General features: G+C 40.5%; 1 protein-coding gene across 12 annotated transcripts in view; it reads left to right on the plus strand.

The window, feature by feature from the left end:
• Positions 1-1,097: 1,097 nt before the first annotated feature.
• Positions 1,098-22,092, plus strand: part of CLASP2 (cytoplasmic linker associated protein 2) — a gene marked incomplete at its 5' end in the record, with an annotated part of 149,484 nt that continues 128,489 nt past the window's right edge. For all 12 annotated transcript variants that reach the window (XM_082015479.1, XM_082015489.1, XM_082015492.1 and 9 more), the window contains 2 exons: positions 1,098-1,292; positions 13,777-13,855. In XM_082015479.1, coding sequence (XP_081871605.1) covers positions 1,098-1,292; positions 13,777-13,855 — 274 coding nt within the window. The remainder of the gene's footprint in view (positions 1,293-13,776; positions 13,856-22,092) is intronic.

Here is a 22,092-nt window from a genome sequence, read left to right on the forward strand (position 1 = left end):
CGCAGGGGGGGCCCGCGGAGCGCCAGCGGGGGCGCGCGCCCGTCCGCCGCAGCGCGGGGCGGTCCGCATGGGCGCGCGCTCAGCGCTGGGGGAAAGGCGGGAGGCTGGGGAAGGGGGAGTCGCGGCGGGGGGGTGTGGTGGGGCGTGGCCGTGGCGCGCCACGCCACGCCCAGTCTAGCTGGCGCCGGCTGGGGCGGTCCGTGGCGGAGGGGGACGCAACTTCCACGGGACGGAGCGTGGAGCGGCTCTGTGAGGGGCTCGCCGGGCCCGGTGCGGCCCGCGTGTGGGGCCGAAGGGGAAAGGGAGCTGACCGGCGCCGAGACCCGCCGCGGCGAAGTTTCGAAGCTGCCCCGCGGGCGAACAGGAAGGGCGTCGCGGGAGCATGAGAGGTCCGCCCCGGCCTCGCCGCTGCTGCGTCCGTGGGAGGACGGGCTGGTGCCCGCGGCGGTGAGAGGCGGCCCGGGGATCGCTCCTCGGCGCCTGCGGGCGGGAGGAGAGAGCGAGGGGTGGCGACGGGTCCCGCGGAGACCCCCTCAGCCCACGGCTGTCTGCCCTCTGCCGAGGTACCCGCCAGCCCCCTCCGCCCCGCAGGGCGAGCTTTGACGCTTGTTCTTGCCCTCAGTTTTCCCAGCGAGGAGGGGCGGCGGCAAGGAGCTCTCCCGCGGGATCCCCTAGGACGACGCGGAGGCGTCTGGAAAGCCCCGAGCCCGCCCGCCGGGCCGCCGCAGCCTGCAAGCCCTGCGTGAGCCCCCGCCTTCCCTTCCGACTCCAGGCTTCACCTTGCGGGCGGGCGCGCGCGGCGAGGAGGCCGGAGGAAGCCGGCCGTGGCCGTGCCCCTGGCGGCGGCGCGTGTGCGGATGGAGGCGCCGGGCGCGGAGCCGGGGCGGAGAGGGCGAGGAGAGGCTTCATGAGCGCCGCGGCCCTGCCGGGGATCGCCGCCTCGCCGGGCGTTTCCCTCCCGCCGCCGCCCGCCCTGCCCTGGCCGAGCTTCCGACCCTGAAGCCGGTCGGTTCGTCTGCCCCCCAAAAAAAACCCCAAAAAAGCCAAACAACCAACCAAGAAAAACCACCCCAAAACTTTTCCGCAGCGGCCGGAGGATGGAGCCCGCCGGTATGGATTATTTCTGCGAGCAGGTACAGCAGAAGGACGTGGGCCGCAGGATGCAGGTCGGTCAGGAGCTGCTGGAGTACCTGAGCGACCCGGCGAGGTCCCCCGATCTGGAGCAGGACCAGCAGCGCCTTGACAAAGTGATCGACGAATTAACAGGATGGGTCAACTCCAGTAATTTTAAGGTAAGGTTGGTCGGCGAGGCTTGCTACAGGAGGACCATGATTCATCATGGTAGAGAGGCACCGCGGTCCGGGTTACTTTTTAATCAGACACGAGCAGGAATAAAAACCTTTATACCAGTTTTTATCCCCTCCCTGCAAAGGGAATTTCAGAAAAATTGGGGAGGGTGAACACTTTGTTTCTATTCCTCTGTCCTAAAAGAAGCAGTAAGGGTGTTTCTGTTTTTGCTTTTATCGTGGGTTAAACGTTTTTGCACTTAATATTAAAAATATTTAAAAAAAACAGCCAAACAAACCCAAACCACGCAACTATTTTACATACTCGGAGTATGTTTCTTATTCTGAAACAAGATAGATGGTGATTCTCCCCCCCCCCTTTTTTTTTTCTCGCTACCGCTCCCATCGCATGGTCTCTGTACTTGGGTGTAACGTTTCATGGGATTGCCATTATTTTCTGTAGGCCGTGAAGAGTGCTGTTTTCACCGGGTTTGTATTACACCGTGTGTGTTTTACACGATTTAATTAGTAATTTGCTTCTCGGGGTTCCCTTTGTAAGTTTAAAGTTGTTTATATCGTGTTTAGGTGACTTTACTGTACGTGGGAAGTTATATAGTATCTTTATAGCAGCCCAATGATGACTCACGTTTCGCTTTTTTTTTTCGTGCGTTTTTAGGCTGAGCTACAGGAAAAAAGTGATTATTCCTGCACACGTCTGTTGTAATAGTCGTAAATTTTTTCTGACATTGGTCAGCCGATAACACGACTGACGACGTAGTTTTGCTACCAAGGACGATCGTATTCTCATTAGCGATTTTTTTTTTTTTTTTTCATTTTTTATTTCCCCGGTGTGTGGGGTGTGTGGCCGGGAGAGGTCTGCGCTGCCGTCGTCGGGTGGCGGTGTTGATCCACTTCCTCCCTTACCTCGCTGTGTTGCCTTGTAAGACGATAGACTTGCACTTTGGGCCTTTGAACTTAAGTGTTAGTGAGGTTATTGTAATTTTTTTCCTATCTGCTTGGACTGGAGAGGCAGCTGTAGGAGTAAGTTGTAAGGGCAGTATGTTGATGAAATGGGTATCTCTTTTTTTTTTTTTTTCTCCCCTCCGTTGACTTTACAGTTCTGTGTACTTGCCAGTGTTTGCATGCAGCACTTCTAAGTTTGAGGTCTGGATATAATAAGGCTCTGTCTTTATTTGCACGTAGGATTTTTTTTTTTTTTTGGAAGCATATTTGTCATTAACAGTCAGGTTAGCTTGAGGAAATAACGTATGTTGGACAAGCGTAACTTACTTGCCTTTAAATTCCTCATCTGAGAGCAGTTGTTGATGATAATTGATTACTGTGAAACCTAGACAAGTCTTTAAAGATACCCTTTTGTATCAAAAGGACTGGATACTTATCTCAACAGGGTAATGTGAAAGTTTTTTCCTGCGATTTTAAATTGGCAAAATTTTGAGTTAATACTTGAAATTTACTGTTCAAGATGTTTTTTTCATAACGCAAGACATGCTGCTTCTGTTAGGTGGCAGAACTCCATTGCTGTTAGGATTATAGGACAAATGAGGAATATGCAGCACTCCACAAGCCTCAGACATACAATATGAGCTTAAGAGTATTATAAATTCTAAGAGTTTTTAAAAATAGCTTGTGGAATAATTAGGGTTTTTTTAGTTCTTCTCTATGTCCACTTACTGGTGGCTCTTTTTCTATTTCAAAGCATGTTATATGCATTATATTAACTGTAACAGCACAAGATCTTGGACGTTTTGCTCATGATTAGTTCCAATGTTCCTGGCTGTCGGGGTGACTTCCAGCATCTGCTGCTTCAAAAGGAAAATGAAAAATATCTGGAAAACTGTGGTTTGCACCTTACTTGAGTATTTCAGCTTATGCAAGCATAAATGGTACATGTTTAAATGCTAGATCTGAGTTTGTTATCAAACTCAGGGCCTGAATGATATCATAAAATGAGTACCACAGGCTTACATGTATTTTCAAGAAAAATATTTAAGTAATCTTTATTTTTGATTACTGTATTTTTAATAATTTGTTAGTTAGCCTTTCTTCTGAGGAATGGATATGTAGAGCACTTAGACAATTCTGCTTATCTCGTTCTTCTTATATCTTGCTAGAGGTATTGCAGGTCTTGAAAGTCCCAAAGTAATTAAGCCCTCCCTGTTGAAATGGCTGTTTAATTGAGCAGTGATAATGGCTGGCAACTGGCTTGTTTATCAGAACTGCTGAGCTGGATGAATTAGAGTGGCAAGTGAGGATTATTGGAGGAAATTTTGAGGGGAAGCATTATTTCCACTGTGGGCGACCGGTATAGATAATGAGGGAATAACTGATGTAACTTGCTCTGGATGTGCTGTATCTTTCCTTTCATGTGAAAACTCAGTTCCTGCATGCAGTGCACTCTGCTGATCATACTGAAACGGAAGATGTGTGATCTGGGAGCTCTAGGCTCAACTCTGCTGTGCCTGAGAAGAGAAAACTTTCCATGAAATGCCACCCTAGAAAGTTTCTGCCTCACAAAACTGGAAAGGAAAGGACCTGGAGGGAATAGGAATAGGAGGGTTGATTTGGGCAGACTCGATAACGAGGGATAGGGCAGGAAGAGTAGGTCTTCAGTAAATAAGTATGGACTTATTATCAGCAAGGTTGAATTAACTTGTCTCAAAAAGATTTTGGCCATTTAAATAGTACTTTTGCTCTTCTGAAATTTGCAGTTATTTATAGGTGGTTTAGTAAACAATCTGGCAGTTCCAAATTAGAGAAAGCAGATAGCAAAATTTCTGAATTCATCTAGCCCGTTGAAGTGGAAAACGCAATTACCAGTTTGAGTTACTGATAAATCAAAAAGGTGGGATTAAGAATATGTGTGTTGACTCATCTGCAAATGGTGCGGAGTTCCAGTGAAAGCTGGTTGCAGAACACAGGGGAATGACGTAGAGAGAGTGACAAGTCATCTCTAAAGGCTGACCTTAATGGTGTGTGATGGGGACTTTGACTGCGTAGACATCGCCACCAGTAATGAATTAGCTTCCAAAGATTGTTGAAAAATTTGCAACACCAGGGAGTACACAGAAGATGTGCATAATTTAAGCTTTTATTTCAGATCTCATTGGAATGAGGGAGTTGCTCACGGAACTGAAAATCGTTCGCTTACTGTCCTGGCACCATGATCTGTTTTCATGTTGGTTGGGACTGACCTCTCTCCTACAATATAGAGCTTTGGGTTTGTTGCTGTTGTTGCTATTTGGGTTTTTTGTGGGGTTTTGTTTTGTTCCCCACCCTCCAAAATGACTGTTTTCCCAAGGCTGTGAGGAATAATGGAGGAAAAAAAAAAATTCAGAATTCACTGCCCTTATTTTTAAGGAGCAGATAAGCTGGATGTGAAGTATTAAGAGTTGGGTGATGGTATTATTCTACCATCATCTATTATTCTATTATTCTATGGTATTTGTTCTCCTCAAACTTTGAAATATCTGGCAATCTCAGAAAATTGGAACAGTTCTACTCTTGGATTTCAGACTCTTGGGTGAACTTCAAGCAGTAAATTAATTCCCTATTCTGAGGGTATCACTACTGGTAGATATTTGCTGGCTTTACTGGGTTAACCTGGATGTTCATCTATGCATACATGAGTTTCAATTGATACATCTTTTAGTCTCAGTTGTATTTGATAGTCATGTGAAATAATTACAAGATTATCTAACTTTGTACAATCTGGTAGCTCAAACTGTTCTGTGTCTGACTCGAGTAATCTGGAAGTCTTCTCTGAACTTCCGCTATAGAGATGCGGGATGGAGAAATACTACTTTTCAAGTAGAGGCTTGCAAGTCTGCTCTTGGCTGTTAGCATGTTGTGGTTTGCTTTTTTTAAACTCACCAAAATTGAATAGTTAGCCTCATAAAATTTAATTTTTGAGCAATAAAGCCACCTTTTGATTCTTTATGCAAATCACACCTGATTGGAAGTAATAGAAACCTCTGACTAATACTGGTAGTTACTCAAGGTAATTTTATGTGAGAAGCGTTAATCAGTAACATTTGAGACTGAGTCATCTTTTAATTTCTTACCATGGTAGTCTATATTTCATCTTGTTTTATTCCTCAGCTGCAGTAGGAGAATAATTAATAATCGCTGGCTTTATGTCAGAGTGGCAAATTGTTTGCCATGCAAAGAAAAAAAAAAGAGATTTCACACTGTTTCTGATTGTGTGGATAATCTGCTTCCTTTAGGCAAATCATTGGAGTTACCTTTTATTCTGTGCTTCCTGTAGAGTGAGATTTTTCTTAGCTTTTCTTGGGTCAGCAGCAAATACTGAAAGATAGTAAAAATACCAGCAATAATGTTGTTGTGTTTTTGTATTTCCTTGGTTTGGCAAGTATTTATTTTGGTTTGTCTTTAGTTCAACAAAAGGCCAGCAGGAGGAGCTTTCAGTTTTCAGAAAGGAAGAGAAACTTTGAACTGTAGTTTTGAAGATAGTTAAGACAGGTGGTTAGGATGTTTGTCTCAAGTCCTTGTAAAGAGATAGCAGCAGTTATAACTTCGTTGACTGCATGTAAGTGTGAGAAGTGGAAGCTAGAATTTAAAATTATTTGAATAAAATGGAGATATCGAGATCTGCGGAGTGGGGGAAAGGAAAGTTCAGGAATAAAAAATGTCTAGTCCTACATTTCAGTAAGAAAACTTGCATGTAGCAATGTAGGATGTGGGACATGTGATTAAGTAGCAGTCCTTAGGAAGAAAATGTGGGGGTTATTTTGACTCTGAAGTTGAACATAAGCCAACATATGCTACACAAAAGGCACATGCTGTCATGAGTTGTAGGACTGTGACTTGCAGGACAGAAAAATGGAATAAAATAGGATCCGCCTCAACCTTTATTTTTCAGTTACTGTATAGATCCTGGTATTTCTTTAGTCTTTGTTAGCAAATAATGGTAATTTAAATGTCTTTATTGGAGGAGAAATGTTTGATTTTGAGCTCTTTGGATTTCATTATTGCTTTCTTCAAGTTGTTTGTTTCATCTTGGCTATGTGGGAGGTATGTCCCTTAATTCTATGTAATAAGAATGTGGTTCAACCTGTCAGTGTATGAATCCAGTTTTAGTTTTCAAGCTCAATGATTCGATTCTTTCTTGAGTAATAATTACAATTTTTTCATGTATTATTTATGTTCTGTTCATTGAATGTTAAATAAACTGTTGAATGTTGGCCAAATAATCAAGCAGTTTTCCAGAAGACAAGGGAAACTTGCAAGAAGTTTTAATTATTTTAAGTTTAATTAAAATTAATTTTCTTCAGCCTTTAATTATGAATGGGGAATATATAGTCTCAAACTCTCAGACATCTCCTCCAGAGGTGGAATTGACAGCTCTCAAATTGTTTTGCAGCTTCAGTTTGTGTAATCCCTGCTGAAACAGCAGCTCTGCTTCTCCTCTGGCCAGGCATTCTCACTCTCCTTCTTGAGGCACATAACTTTTTGTTGATGTTGAATTAATTTTCCAGTATTTTGACAAGCTGATTTGGCTGATGCTACAGGAGATTTAAGTGCACCAGATCACCTGCAAGTCAAGAGTGAGAACAGGGCTACCCCTTTTAGCCTTCAGTTTGACTGCCTTGGGTGCGAATAGAGGCTCTTTCCAAGCTCTATGCGGGTGTGCAAGAGGAGAGGTGCATCCTTCAGAACAGACTTCACAGCAGTCAACGCACGTGAGCCATATGTATTTCAACACGTGTTTTTAGGGCCATTGCTGATTTAGGCAGTTTCTTCCCCTGGCTGCTGAACTGTAGTGGTGCGTCATGCCTTCCTTGCTGTGGTGCGAGTGCCTCTGAGGCTGCACAGCAAACAGGCTCAGTGACGAGGTCTGGCTGAGAAGGTGCCCTCTCTTGTTCATTTGTTGGATTGGTTTCCTGACATGGGTCAATGTTCAGCTGCATGAATACTTTTCTCCTCTACCTCAGTAGAGGTGCAGGGGTAGGAGTAAGTAGCAGAGAATGGGATCACTGCATGTTTAATACAATTTAAATGCGAGGAAGTGGGAAAGAAAATGAGAGACCTTGGCCACAGAAAGAATGATATTCTTTTGGAAGAACGAAGTTTTAAAATAAAGTGTTTCTTTGTTTTGCTCCATCTACATGCCTAGAAAGGCTTTCAAGTACAGTTTTCTTTGGGGGAAAAAAGGAGTTTTTATTTTTTTTAATTCTTTATTCTAAAGAGAAATACCATACATCTCGTTGTCTTCCCACTGAGCCCTGCTTTTACAAAGAGGCTCTGTCTTCAAACTTTTTCCACTGCAGCACATAAAACTTTAAGCCAGACAGTCTCAAAAAGAAAATGGCTTAAAATGTCAGGTGTTGCTGTACCATATACTCTTGTTTTATGCTCACTTGTCCTTGGAATGATGTCTATGAAAAATTTGACAGTGGTCAAGGGAGGGATGTTTAATGTACGTGTGAAGCAAACTGCAGGTGTTCCTGTAATGGATCAAGCTGGAGGCAGTACACAACACATTTTAGAGTACTGATCTCTGTATGGTCAACAGAATACAGAACAATTTGGAGATCACACTTTTGGTCTGAACTCAAGACAGTTTGAAGATCATGAGAGATTTTGAAATAATAGAAGGTTCTAAACATTTTTCCAGTGACCATTTTGAGTGTTACACTAATGTGCTCTTCAAAATTAAGTAAATGTTTCTTAATGCAGGGGGTGGTGGGATGTTCCCATTGGGGGAAAGGGCAGTAAAACAGATTTTTTTTTTTTTTTTTTTAATAAGCTTTAACATTTTTATGCCAGCACTATGCTTGCTTGTTTTGGCTGCTGTACAGGAGAGGTCAAAATCGCAAGAACCTCCCAGACCTATGCCCGTCAAGAAGGATGTCTGAAGAAACCAAGCCTTTTCAGTGCTGAGCTACGTTCATCAGTCTCTGGTAGTGTAGTCACTTGCAGTGTGACGCTGAAATGACTTGTGGTTTGCCATCACAGAAGAATAATGAAAGGAAGATTATCATAAGAAATTTGGTAGTCATATCCCATTTGAGACAAAACTTACTGTAGTTTTAACAGTAGCAGAGATTTGATACTCTCAGGAGAATCTTGGCTTGTAGCCCAAATTATAGTTGCAAAACATTGCTTTCAGGTCAGTAAATGTGCATTTTCAGCTAGAGGACGCTTTGCATTTGTTAAAGAACTCACAACTCAAGTTGTTGAGCTTGAAGACTTTGTTAGATTACCAGCAACCCTTCTCTCTCCTTGCAACGTGAAATGATGTGACATACATTTGAAAAAAAAAAAAAAAAGAAAAAAGATTGTATACATCTTTGGAAGTCTGTCATTTGTACCCTTGAAGATGAAAGAGGCAAGAGCATGGAAATAATGCTTTCTTGTCAGCTGAAACATCTAAAGTATAGATGATGTGTGTAGTAGCTTCAGCAGCTGGGACTGCAATTTTGGCTGCTGTCAGCAGAGGCAGCTGCCCAGCTGGTGCTGAGTGGGAGGATTGCAGCAATGCATTTTCTTGTACAAGGGGGAACGGAGTCTGGAGATGACATGGCTGGGACTGAAGAACCACCTGGGCTGAAGAAACGACCCATGAAAATGGAAGCTTCCTTCTGCCCGTGGAGCCAGCGGCAGTTTTTTGTATCCGCAAGCTTTTGGGTTAAGGGAGGGAATGGAATATGAGTAGATCCCAGCGAAGTGGGTGATGTGGAGAGAATTGCAGTGGAAAACAGTAAAGGGAGCAAAAAATGATTGAGGATCCTATGAAATAGGAGAAAAGTGTATTCAGGAAGATGAGTAAAGAAAACTAGGACTAAGAAACTTTAAGAAGTAAAGCAGAAGAGACTGCATGTACATACCTGTCTCTTTCACGTTGAGTGACTTGCAAGGTGCTTGAGATTATTTGAGAATTGGGAAAACACACCTTTGGGCTTGGCTGATGATACTTAAACAGACAAAATCTCATTATGTTCTCGCATATGTCTTGTTCCAGCATTGCAGTGCTGGAACAATGCTTGTTCTTGCAGGGTGTAGTTGTTTGGCATGCTGGTTTGTGTTTGTCAGTTGATTGTTAGTGATACCACAGCTGTCCCCATGGTAACAGGAAGTCCAATGCCTTCAATTCATTTTTTCGGAGTTCCAGATAGCGACCTCCATAATTCCTCCATTAGATTCTCATGACTAGTTCGCAGATTGTGATCTGCAGAATCTGTATTTCCATACACAGTTCAGAGATCCTATGACCAAATTCAAGGACATTTGTATTGAGGACATTTGGCGACTTAGAGATGGTTTCCTGGCAGTGTCCTGCCCTTACATGTCCCCCACAGGGATGGGAAATGAGTATCACAGTGAGACTAATGGTAAGCATGCATGGTTAACTAGGTATCGTTTGAAGAACAAGTATTTCTTTTCCTAGCAAACACTTAGATGCCTGGAAGTTGCCCACAGAAGAGCAGTGGTAGTGCTGGAGAGTGTGTAGAAAGAGAGCTGGAAAAGGAACAAGCTGCAGAGCAAGAAATAGGCTCCATTCATAATCACTGGCTCAGTTCATAATTGCATTTTGGTTGGAACATCTTGATTTCACTAAAGAGTCTGGTCCTTTCCAGAACAGATAAAATATTTCTCAGTTGGGTTGGCAGTTTTGTTGTGACCTGAGAAATCAAGGACAGTCCTGAACGCTGGCTTGTTAGAGAAGCTCAACAACTAACCAACTCCAGTTCAAATAAGCCTGAATTTCCTTTCCACTGTGAACCTCAAAAGCAGTGTTGAAATGCACCAAACAATAGTGAGCTGATGCGTCAGTCTCAACATACAAAGGCTCTTTCTAGGTAGCAGGCAAAAAGCTTACTGAATGCAGAGTAAGAAACAGATCCAGTGATTTTAATCGCAGCAGAAATACATCCCTCATTGAAGCTGGTGGGGAAAGAGCCATGATATTGGTGAGAGGTTTTTCTGTTGATAGTGGAGAGCCTGTGTTTGTACATGGTCCCACACAGTGACTGAGCGCTTGGAACCTTTTTCTTGCAGATCAGTTCTGCCTTGACTTGTGATTTATTTTTTTAATGCTGCTCATGTGACCCCGTATCAGTTGTTAAGGTCTCCCTCCAAAGGGCTGCTTGAATACTGCGGGAATGATACCTACCAGGAAATGCTGGAACTTGGAACATTGTGTATCAAAGCAGAGAAATGTCAAGACCGATTTACAAAAACAGTAAGAGGTAGTTTATTTGGTATACTCTGTAGTGGTATGCTTCAGCTGACTTGTTCTGAAACGTGGCGTGAGAGCCAGTTTTGTAGCTAGAGCAGTTTCCCATTGCTTCCAGCCTGAGGTCACATCATACTTTCTCATTCTGCAGATACTGTGACATTTCATATCTGTTACCTTTTCAAGGTTGGAGACCATGGAGGACTTTGTATGAGCTAAAGAATAACTGTCAGGTTGTAGGTAGAGGATTGCTCCTTTAAGACTGTAGTAACCGGCTCCCTTACCTCTTATCTGTAAAGGTTCTTCTTCGGTAGCTGTTAGAGATGAGGCTTTCACAGGAGTGTTTGCTACTTTTGCATTTCTTGAAGCCAGAGTTAGTCTCATATGTTACTCTGACTTAGAAAGGTAACTTTTGAAAGCTTTATTTCATCCCGTGCAGTCTGAACTATGTATTTTCATACAATAAGGACATCACAAGGCAAAACTACTCATCAGGATATTTAAATTTTATAGTATTTACTGAAGTGGCTTTGGCACAGTAATTATGGAAGTCGAACCCCTATGGCAATCATTAAGCAAATCTTTGGTAGGCAGTTAAAGAGCCAACACCATATTGACAACTGCTTGAATGGTTAATGAAGATAAATGTGACTTACATCCTAAGAGATGATTGAACTTTACTCATTCACAGGGAAGAATAGAAAAATATGGAATATGCCAGCATTATCTCAGTGGATGCTCATGGCCAAAATAAAATATTCTTACACAAATGGAATACAAGTTATCAGATTCTTTGGCAATAACAGTCATGATGGGATGAATAGCCATTTCTCTGGTAGTTATCGAGCCTCTGACCCTTAGGTGTATGGAGGTTCAAATATGCCATATGGACACTGTTCTTACCCAGGTGAGACTTGAAAAACAAATAATTCTCCCCTCGCCCCCAAAAACCAACCAACCAAAAAAAGGCAAAAACATCCCACAAAAACCACTCCAAATCCTAGAGGCTAATCACTGGAACTCTTCTTCGGGATTAGTAAAGAGTACATCCATAGTAAATTCTAAATCTCTGAGCTGCTGTTGTTCAGGATGGTAGAGGTCTTCGAGAGAGATTTTAGAAAGATAATAAAAAGTGCGGAGAAGAGAGACACTCTCTGTAAGTTCCATTAGAGAAGGAAGGGCTGCGGTTTCTGCATTAATAGACCCCCAAATACTTGCACAGGAAAGGTATCTTAAAGAAGACAAGTCTAAGGTGGGGCTTGTAGTCAGGAAACATAAGCACAGGAAAACAATGTATATCCAGAATGAATTTCTTATTTCTCTCAGGCACCACTTTTTAGACTGAGATTTTCTCTTGGGTATCATATAGTTTGACAATCTGGAAAAGAATGTTAAAGGAATGAGTTTTTGGGAAGCCTTGACATTATCCTGAAAGCTGACTTAGTTTTTTTGTTTGTTTGTTTTTTGTTGGGGTTTTTTTTTTCCTAAGTAAGTTACCAATTATAGTACTCTGTTCTCTCATCCTAAGTTGTAGATGCAGTCACTTGTTGGCAATATATTAATTTAAGACAGTGATGCTATCCACTTATATTTGCTATTCTCTGTTTTAGTATGTAATAAAATTGTTTAAGTTTCCAAATAAGTTGTACTAACTTGGAACTAAGTTTTATACCTCCTGTTTAAAAGGAGACCTATTGTACTAATACTGAATTTATTAAAATCTGCTTAATTATGCAGTTGTTTCAGATTCTAGATTTTATGGGGACCTTATTTATCTAGTTTCCTGTGGAAACAAGGCTCACGTGATCCTGTGTGCGTGAGCCATGTGTATCCACATTCATCTCCAGTCACATTTTTTTTGGCCTGTTGTCTAGTGTGCACAATTGTGACAGATAAGGATCTTAAGGAAACAGAGTTGTCCAAGAAAATGTGGTTCCAACTTTTATGAAAATAAAAGCTAATACAGGGGAGTAATTCTGCTCATGTCTTTGCGGGGACAAATTTGGAGTGCGTGTCTTACTAGAAAATAAAGAGGAGGAAAAACTGTTATGAATGCCCAAGCTTCAGGAGGTCCTTCCTTTGGCATTTGCACTTCAGAGGCAGCAAACTGAGTTCACCACAAGCTGTGAAAACGCAGGTTCTGGTGTACTATTGATGTCTTGGAACAGTATGCGGGATAGTTAAGGGCAAAAAAAAGTGTCCTGACGAGTTAAAATAATTGTGTAACTGACCATTTCTGATAATGTTTTTGTTTCTACATTAGTGGATATTGTCCTCTCATCTAGTTTCTGTTCATAGATGGGAATTTCCTCACAATCGCAGTAGTATTTTGGACTTCCTATTGTTTTCTGGTTTTTTGTGGGTTTTTTTTTTTAACAAGAGCAAGTGAAGAGAAATAAATATTCCCTAGCTTAATGAGCCGGTGGACGAACGGTGTGGTGTGAACTGCTAGGGAAGACAGTATTAGCTTCTCTCAGTTGTTTTCTTTTGGGAGTTTGGAATATGATGTAGTGACCTTAGTGGATGAGCTAAGTAGCCCGACTGAAGTAAGCTCTTAGCATCTGGGAGACTGTTTAAACCATGGGTTTTTTTCCAGTCTGTGTTAGTACTTATGATTGAGGGCTTAGTTTTACATTTTAAGTTGCTTCTTCCGAATCTGGTAACTGCAGACATACACACCCCCTCCCACGCCCCCCGCCTTTTTTTTTTTCTTGTTAAGACATTCTGTTTAGTTTCGTGCAGCAGCTTAGAAACCTGGTAGAGGACATAAGGCTTATATAAGGCCATACTGGTACCTGCTTCAAAAAAATTTTGACTTTCAGTTAATACTGAGTCAGACCTCTAGAGTAATCTTCTGAAGAAAATGATGGACAGAACCGCAGATCTAATATAACAATCCGGGGGTGGGGGGGAAGCTTCTTCCAATTCCGTAGTCCTCATAATTATTAATTTGAATTTTAATCATTTGTAGTTGAAAATACTAAAACATTGGATTTCTAATATGTATTTTGTTTGTTTTAAAACAAGTACTGAAAAATCTGAACTGCTCTGGCATATGTAAATGTACTTGATCTGTTCCAAACATTCTGATAACTTTGTCTTAATGATAGCTTTCAAGGAATTATAACATCTCTAATTGGAACTTTAAATTATCTTTAGGTTAAGACATAGTCTTTCGGCATGCTTGCATATATATGTATAATTTCTTGAAAATATATTCTAAAGAATTCTTTAGTGATCTGTTTTGTATATCTAATGCTTTTGTTTCAACAGGTAGCATTACTGGGATTAGATGTTTTAGGTGCCTTTGTTGACAGACTATCAGGACGCTTTAAATCCTATATAGGAACTGGTAAGTGAAATATAACTTCCTTTTTCTTAAGACCAAGGAGTAAAAGACACTTTTTTTTTTTCTCTCCTAGCAGCTGAAGTAGAACATGTTGTAAAGCTGAGCTAATTATAATATCTTGGTAGGCATCTTGTTGCTGTTGTTGGACTTTAAATAATTTTATATTAACTTGTAAATATTGATTTGTTATGCAATCACTGATTTCTAGGTTGTGGCTGGGATTTTGTTAAAGGTTCCAGGAATATCTTTTCAGTAATTAATCTCATGCTATGTACTTGCCACTCTCCAAGGCAGTCATCTAAAAATTACGTTAGAACAAAAGTATTACCTTTAACTTGTGTTAAAGATTGAAGATTTTATTTGCAGATCACACTAATTAGAACCTTATGTCTGCTGAAGCCTGTGGTCTCGGAGGACTATGTGGCCCACCTCTTGTTAGAAAACTGCACTCTAGTTTTTAGTAGTCTAAAGTTTTTCTGGGATTTAAAAAAGTACTGTTATTCTTGTGTGAAATGTTTACTTGAATGAATTTCAAATTAATGGATCTACATGTGCCTGAGTGTGAAACAGTTGTTCTGGGAAGTACGAGCAAACTACACTGCTCGACTCATTTTGCTGCTGTCCTTGAAAACAGATAGTGATATTGGGGCATTAACATTGTTGTTATATCACTGGCTGTTTTTAACAGATGCTTCTAGCTTAATGTCCTTTTCTAAAATTTGTGTGAATTAGCTATCTCAAATTGCTGTCAAAAAAATGTTAAGCTTCTGCTGCTTTTTGTGTCTGCTTTTGTATTTAAGAATTAAGAAATAGGCAAAATTGGAAAGTTTAGGAATACAGGGTATTCCTAATGTTCTGCAGAGTTTAAATCTATTTTGTTGCAGAGGGTTTTTCTTTGGCTGGCTAGTTTTGTATTGGAGCAGTGTAAGGGAACCAGAGGTGTATTGTGCTGTGCAGAATATTGATTTCTGAATAGTTTCCACTTGTAGCTACAAACACTGCTAGGCTTCAGAGTATTACTCTGTTTTGGTTTATATTTTAGTGGTGTGTAGAACTTAAAATAAGAGCAACTTCATTAAAGGTTGGAAAGCTTTTTTCTTTTCTTCTGTTTTGGTTTCTTAAACTATTCTCAAATAATTCACAGTTAGAAATCACTTTTTTTTTTTGTCCCAGTATTTGAGTAGTTTGAAATTATGAGCGAATTAAAGATTTAAACTTCAGTACTTCATAGCATATATATTTAAAAAACCACAGTACTGGCCCTGGGTGACCATTGAACATTTATAACATCAACAGATATCTGAAGATGTCTATTCCAGAAGTACTTTTCAGAAAAGCTGAGTAGCAGTGCCTTCAGCTGAAATTGGTCTTCTCAGTGTCTCTAGAGCCAAGACCTGTAGAGTGCATTATGCTAAATACTCAAGTCACTGTTGTGCATGATCAGCTTTCATAAAAGCTTAACAGACACTGAAATGTTAGTCTCAGTAAAGGCAGAAAACAATCTTTATTGCAGATTACTTTTAAATTTTAAGAGTGATTTATAATATGAATTCTCTTCAGTTGGTAGTTGTCTCTCCAAGTCTTACAAGAGGATTTGGATCATTTTCAGTTCTTGTCAGTGAAGCACTAATACAAAAACTTCACTGTAAATGTCTGGGAGTGTGGATAGTCCAGAGTTTATGAGAGTAATTAAAAACACACTGGTGAGCAAGAAAACTTCTCCCTTCAACAAAACTTAAAGAACCAGCAGTTTCCCAAATCATGTTCTGTTGACTCTGCAGATTTGGTTTCTAATGTAATCTGTGAATGACTTCAGTAAGTTAGACCAAAGACTCGTGTGTGACACTCATCCATTTGTGGACGCCTGAGGAGAAAGTAAGGACAGGACAAACATGCAGTGATACCTCCTTCAGTATGAACTACCTAGATGTCATCAGTCTTACAGTTTAGGGCCAGCTGAGGCAGATGGTATCTTCACTCTGTTTTCCTACAGCTTTATCTGGTTGGTTTTTTTGAACCCACATAGACCTTTGGCTTCTACAGTGTTTTGTAGTAATGCTTAACTATGTGAAACTCTTGTGTTGGACTGGCTGCCTGATAACTTAATGCTTGCTAGACCTTCTGTTAGAGATGTGACCCATCATTTCTTATCTTCTTCACTGCCAGTCTTCATTTTATGGATCTCTTCTGTGCCTCTTGTCTGCTATCTTTACCCCATCCCCACCATGCCTCAGGTAAGAGTGCCAGTCTAATTCTTTCTTGTATACACATGTTTCCACAATTTTTATTATTCTTGTTTCCCCTTTCACTGCCTTTCTGTTGTACTGCTTTTGAGTTGAGGAAGCCGTAACAGCCCAGATGCAGAATATTTTTATAGTGGCATAATTCTGTTTGGTTTTATTGTGTCATCTATTACTTCCATAATTATCAATAATCTATTTCTTTGTTCCATTGTTGCTTCCTGAAAATTGACCTAATATATTCATGAGACTGTCCACTGTAACAACCCGTTTCTTGTGCAGTGATGGTGGATTTAGGGTCCACTGACCAGGATGGTGTCTCTTCCTCCATGCCTTTATCTTTATGGTACTTTCCTTCCTGTAAGACCCCTTCTTGACAACTATGTGAAAATCCATCTGCACTCTGTTAGCTGAGTTACCTTCTGCATAGCTGTTCTGCAGACAGCTCTTACAAGTTTGATGTACCACTTCTTTTTATAAAAGCTATATTGTCTCTTCTGTGCCACAGCTCGCTCTGTGTATACTGGCGAGTTCTTTACAGATGCCAGAAGAAAGTAGAATCATAGAGTTATTTAGGTTGGAAAACACCCTTAAGGTTGAGTCCAACAGTGAACCTGACACTGCCAAGTCCACCACTAAACCATGTCCCCTAAGCACCACGCCTACAGGTCTTTTAAATACCTCCAGGGATGGTGACTCAAGCTCTTCCCTGGGCAGCCTGTTCCAATGCTTGAGAAGCCTTTCTCTGATGCAGTTTTTCCCAGTATCCAATCTAAACCTCCCCTGGCACAACTTGAGGCCATTCCCTCTTGTCCTGTCGCTCGCTCTGTGGGAGAAGAGACTGACGCCCTCCTCGCTGCAGCCTCCTTTCAGGTGGTTGTAGAGAGTGAGCAGGTCTCCCCTGAGCCTCCTTTTCTGCAGGCTAAAGAACTCTGTTTCCCTCAGCTGCTCCTCATAAGCCTTGTGCTCTAGGCCCTTCCCCAGCTTTGTTGCTCGTCTTTGGACACACTCCAGCGTCTCAATGTCTGTCTTGAAGTGAAGGGCTCAAAACTGAACGGAGTATTCAAGGTGCAGCCTCACCAGTGCTGCGTACAGGGGCAACATCACTTCCCTAGTCCTGCTGGCCACACTATTTCTGATAAAAGCCAGGCTGCTATTGGCCTTCTTGGCCACCTGGGCACCCCAGGTCCTTTTCTGCTGGGCAGCTTTCCAGCCGCTCTTCCCCAAGCCTGTAGCGTTGCATGGTGGTGTTGTGACCCAGGTGCAGGACCCAGCACCTAGCCTTGAACCTCATACATAGATCTAACCTGTCCAAATCCCTCTGTGGAGCCTTTCTACCCTCAAGAAGATCAACACTCCTCCCCAGTTTGGTGTCATCTGCAAACTCACTGAGGGAGCGCTCAGTCCTCTTGTCTAGATCATTGGTAAAGATCTTGAACAAGACCGGCCCCCATACTGAGCCTTGGGGAACACCACTTGTGACTGGCCACCACCTGGATTTAACTCCATTCACCACAACTCTTCGGGCCTGGCTGTCCAGCCAGTTTTTTACCCAGCGAAGAGTACGCCTGTCTAAGCCACGAGCAGCCAATTTCTCCAGGAGAATGCTGTGGGAGTACTTTTAGTTCTGGTTTTAGGTGTAACCTTACATTACATCTGGATGATAAAAAATAAGGGTTTTTTCTTCTCCCCTCTGAAACTTCTACAAGGTTTCCATGCTTACGCATTTGAGAAGAATCAACTATTCTATGCAAACTGCCTTTTTAGCATTTTTATGTATCTTGGTTATGTCCAGTGAGGTCATTGTTTGATATGAACATAGCTAATGAGGTGGGTAATCATGTATTGCAAATTCACAATTCATGCAGGTGATATGAGGAGAAAATAAAGATCATGGTAGCAAGCCTGAAAGTGTTGGGAAATTTGGAAGCAAAATACTTCAACTAAGTAATGAGGTTCTTATAGACCCACAGGAAGTCTTAGTAATATTTTATATGGTAGACATTTACTTTCTTATGCTTTGGTCAAATAAATGTGAGTAATACTATTTTTTTGAAGACAAGCATAATAGAACTTTTCCAGGCAATTTAATTATTACTTTGAAACACTCAAAATATAGTTAACTATTCATTTATTGCAGTAAGTTGTAGGTACTTGCAGTCTCACTGAAGATCAGGATTGCACCATGAATATAGCGAAGATAGATGTATATGTAAAATACCTACCTATTCTGTTTTGTCTTTTTTTTTTTTAAATAATGAATCCTGTTTTCTAGGTGAAGTTTCACTTTTATAGCTGCATTTTGCCATAAAATACCTGGAACGTTGAATGTATTTTTGTCTTAAAAAGCGTTATGTTTTGGTGCCCCTGACATGTTTTTATTCATGATTCAGAACTCAATAAATGATGGAAGTATAATAGTGTATTACCAAACTATAACATGGCAAATATATTCCCTACCCAGCCCTGTTTCGTTTCCTGTTCTGTTATGATGGGGATAGATTTCTTTAAGTGCAGAGAAGAATAACTAACGTAACTGGATATTCACCCTGACAAGCATTACAGGCTTTTTGCTAAGAAGTGTAAAACAAAACAAAAAAACCAAAAACAAACAAACAAAAAAGCTTTAGTATTATTTCCATCTTTACAGCCTACACATATGCTATAATTGAGGTTTGGGCAAAATCAATGCAATAGTTGTAGGACAGATGCTTTCCAGTATTCTGAAGAGTGTGTTAGTGATCTTTGTATTGAAGTATAATGTCTGATAAGAGACTTAATTCAGTTTCCTAGGCAACAATCTAGTGTTGCAGTAACTTTCTTCCAAGGTGTTATCCTTTTACGATTAACCACATTGCACGCTCTTTGCAGCTGGTATTAGTATTCTGGGAAGTTGGACACACAAATTAGGAATCTCTTTTTGAGTGTTTCCAGTGAAGATGCTTCAAAATACTTTGCAAGCAATAAATGTCAGGAGTGTGTTAGTTCATAAAACTATGTCTGGAAAAAATAAAGCAGATTAAGGAGCGTTCTTGTGTTACATCTTTCAGTATTTAAAACTACTGCTTGTTCTGTGATTAAAAGAGATTATGTAAGAGTACATAATTACCCTGTCACAATCTCTTTTCCCAGGTGATGGCATTAATTATTAAAATATTATATGTTAGAAATAAGAGTGTTAGAATTATGGACAAATGTGACGATGATAGAGTTTCTGGGAAAAGTCTCTACTCGTACTTGTGGTTTTGTCTTCTACAAGGAGCGAATGTTATTTTGCCCTCTTTATTGTTAAAGGAATGGGAAATAAAAGGTATAATAAAGGTATATGGAATCTGTTTTGTCTTTAATGTGGTGTTATATCACAACATATTTTTCTGCATATGTTGAACTGTCCATTAATTTATAATATAATTATATTGTCATTCACTTTGACATAAAACCTTACAAGATGTTGCAAAATATATTTTAGTTGTCTGGAAATTAAAGGAAAGATACTTGACAGTTAAAAAAGACCAAACACGGATACACATGTTATATTTATATATGTACATATATGTGTAAATCTGAATATGGATACACATTTTACAGACAAAAACCCCATATGTAAATGTGTGTACATATGTAATAGCAATTTCAAATTTTTCTTACCATAAAAAGAAATCAGTGGGCAAAAATAATTTTGAAAGGTAGTTGTAATGCTGTATACCAAGATGTGAAACCAATTTGAAGTGTTCAAATTCTTTCCCAGGTGGCTTCTAGAAGTGCTAGAAGAACCTTTGAATTAGACTCTTCAGAATAATTTAAATGCTTTTTCAAATTTCTTGTCATAATTAACTAGGCAAGTATGTTGCCTGATGTATTTTAAAGCGGTTGTAAGGACTTGCAATGTGCATTAATTTTTTGAGTGAATTTGGATTAAAAGCATTTGGTACAAGAGTTTGGAAATACTTGTTCTGAGTAAGACTATATTTAGATAAGTGACACCCAAGTTCTTAATTTTTGCTTTTCCTTCTGCTTAATGATTGAAATTTTTTTATAGAAAAAGACTTAAATTTGCAGTTTAATCAAGATGTGACTTCAATAAACGGTTCTAAGAATGTATGGAGAAATGCGTTCCTCAACACTATGAAAACCAAGAACTGTTTTAGCATGAGCTACCATGGATATGTAGCATGTAGAAAAATAGTGGATTTTCAAGTTTTAGGGACTGACTTTTATTCTGATTTTTCATTTTTATTAATTTCCTTTAAATGTTGAGACTAATGGCATGATCTACTGTAGGATTCCAGATTACAAATGCTTGCAGAACACCTAAACATAAAACCTGGAATAATTTAGGTTGGAATGGACCTTCAGGACCATCTGTCCTGTGTCTTTGCTGTAAAGGATGGCCAACCTCAGATGTTAGAGGAAAACTTTGAAATTAAATCAAATAATTCAAGAAATCGAGTTGCTCAGATGATATAAAGCAAGCTTTTCTATTTATGTGAGAGTCTTGTCTCAAAGATACCTTGTTGCATCTAAATGCAAGTTGAGCGTTTTGTCTGACATTGCCTATTGACCTCAGGGAAAGTTGTGTTGGATATGTGTTGTAGGATTTTCTTAAACAATAAAATGCTGAATATTTCAGACCTTTTTCCTAGAAAAGGCTTTTAGAGGAGACTCCAATGCTTGTGGTGGGTTTTTTTTTTTTCTCTCCTGCTTTGAATTTCTCTGCTTTGGATGAACTTCCTGGAACATCTCAGAAAATTCTTAAATTTTCCTCGCTTCTCTCTATAGTTAATGATCATAGCTAGTTGTCATAGCTGATTTAAGCTGCAACTTTTTTTCATCTTGGTGACAGATTCTGTAAAGCTTTAGTAAAATAAAAAAATAATAAAAAAAGAGGTGCAGCGTTTTAAAGCTTTTGTGTCCTGGCTGGCTAGTACTGGAATTTACTAGTAGTGGGAATGAATTTTACCTGAAATTATCCAGTGATAGGTTGTGATTTAGAGTACCATCTCTTGCTGTGTGTGGACGCTTCGCTGTATGGTGCCTAGAAATGCAGTGCCATTAAATAAGAGTAGAGAAATCCTAGCCTTCCTTGGTTTCTGTTTGGTTCTAATTAATACTAGTTCTGTAAAAACTTAGCCTAGAGTTAAAAAACTTCAGAATATTACGTGAACATTTGTTCTCTACCTTCTAGGTTTCTTGCTGGTCTAATACACCTCTTGAAACTCTTTGGACTTGAAAGCTCTTATATTCCTAACACTGAGACCCTTAGTTTCACGGATGTATCATAAAAAAAAAAGAAAAGGTGTTTGGGTTTTCCCTCCACTATTGGTGATGAAGAGTATATTTCATTAATCCCATTAATGTTTTTCTTAGTTGGCTCCTGGAGAGACCCGAAGAAGCGCATTAATGTCAGAGATGGCTTTTGATTAAACTTACTGTGGACTGCACTTCATCTTGAGGAGGGGAGCAGTGAGGCCCTCTCCGAGAGCCTGCTAATGATTCCTTGCTTAGAAGTAGTCCTTGGCCACGTGGGTCTGTCTGACCAGCCCTGTTGCTGGCCCCGTGGGAGCCTCTGTGGGATTCCTTTCTCTCCCGTGCATCTTGCCCAGAAGAACAGAGACTGCTCTACTTGCCGAGGCAGCTGTTCCCCTCCCTCCTGTCTAATGGCAGCTGTTTAATGCTGTTGCCAGAGCTGGCAAGGTTTCTGAGAAAACTAGGAAGATGTTGCTGCCTAGGTTTAATGTGTTTCTGCCCTCAAAGTCTTTTCTTTTAACGTCTAAGACAAGAAGCTAGACTTTTTAGTACCAGAATTTTTGCCAACACTGATGTTGTTTCCTTGGTAAAGATTCTTATTTGCTTAATGCCTTTTTGGTAAGTCTTTGCAGTAGAGCAAACGTGGCCTATCTGAAGTTGGTTCGTAGAAATGGGTAGGCATTAGGGGGTATACATAAAATGGGCACTTAAGGTATAAGTAGTCAAGAGAGAACAGAGAGGGAGCTGTGAGCG

This window comes from Phaethon aethereus, assembly GCF_964289735.1.
Source record: "Phaethon aethereus genome assembly, chromosome: 2".
Lineage (NCBI taxonomy): Eukaryota > Metazoa > Chordata > Aves > Phaethontiformes > Phaethontidae > Phaethon > Phaethon aethereus.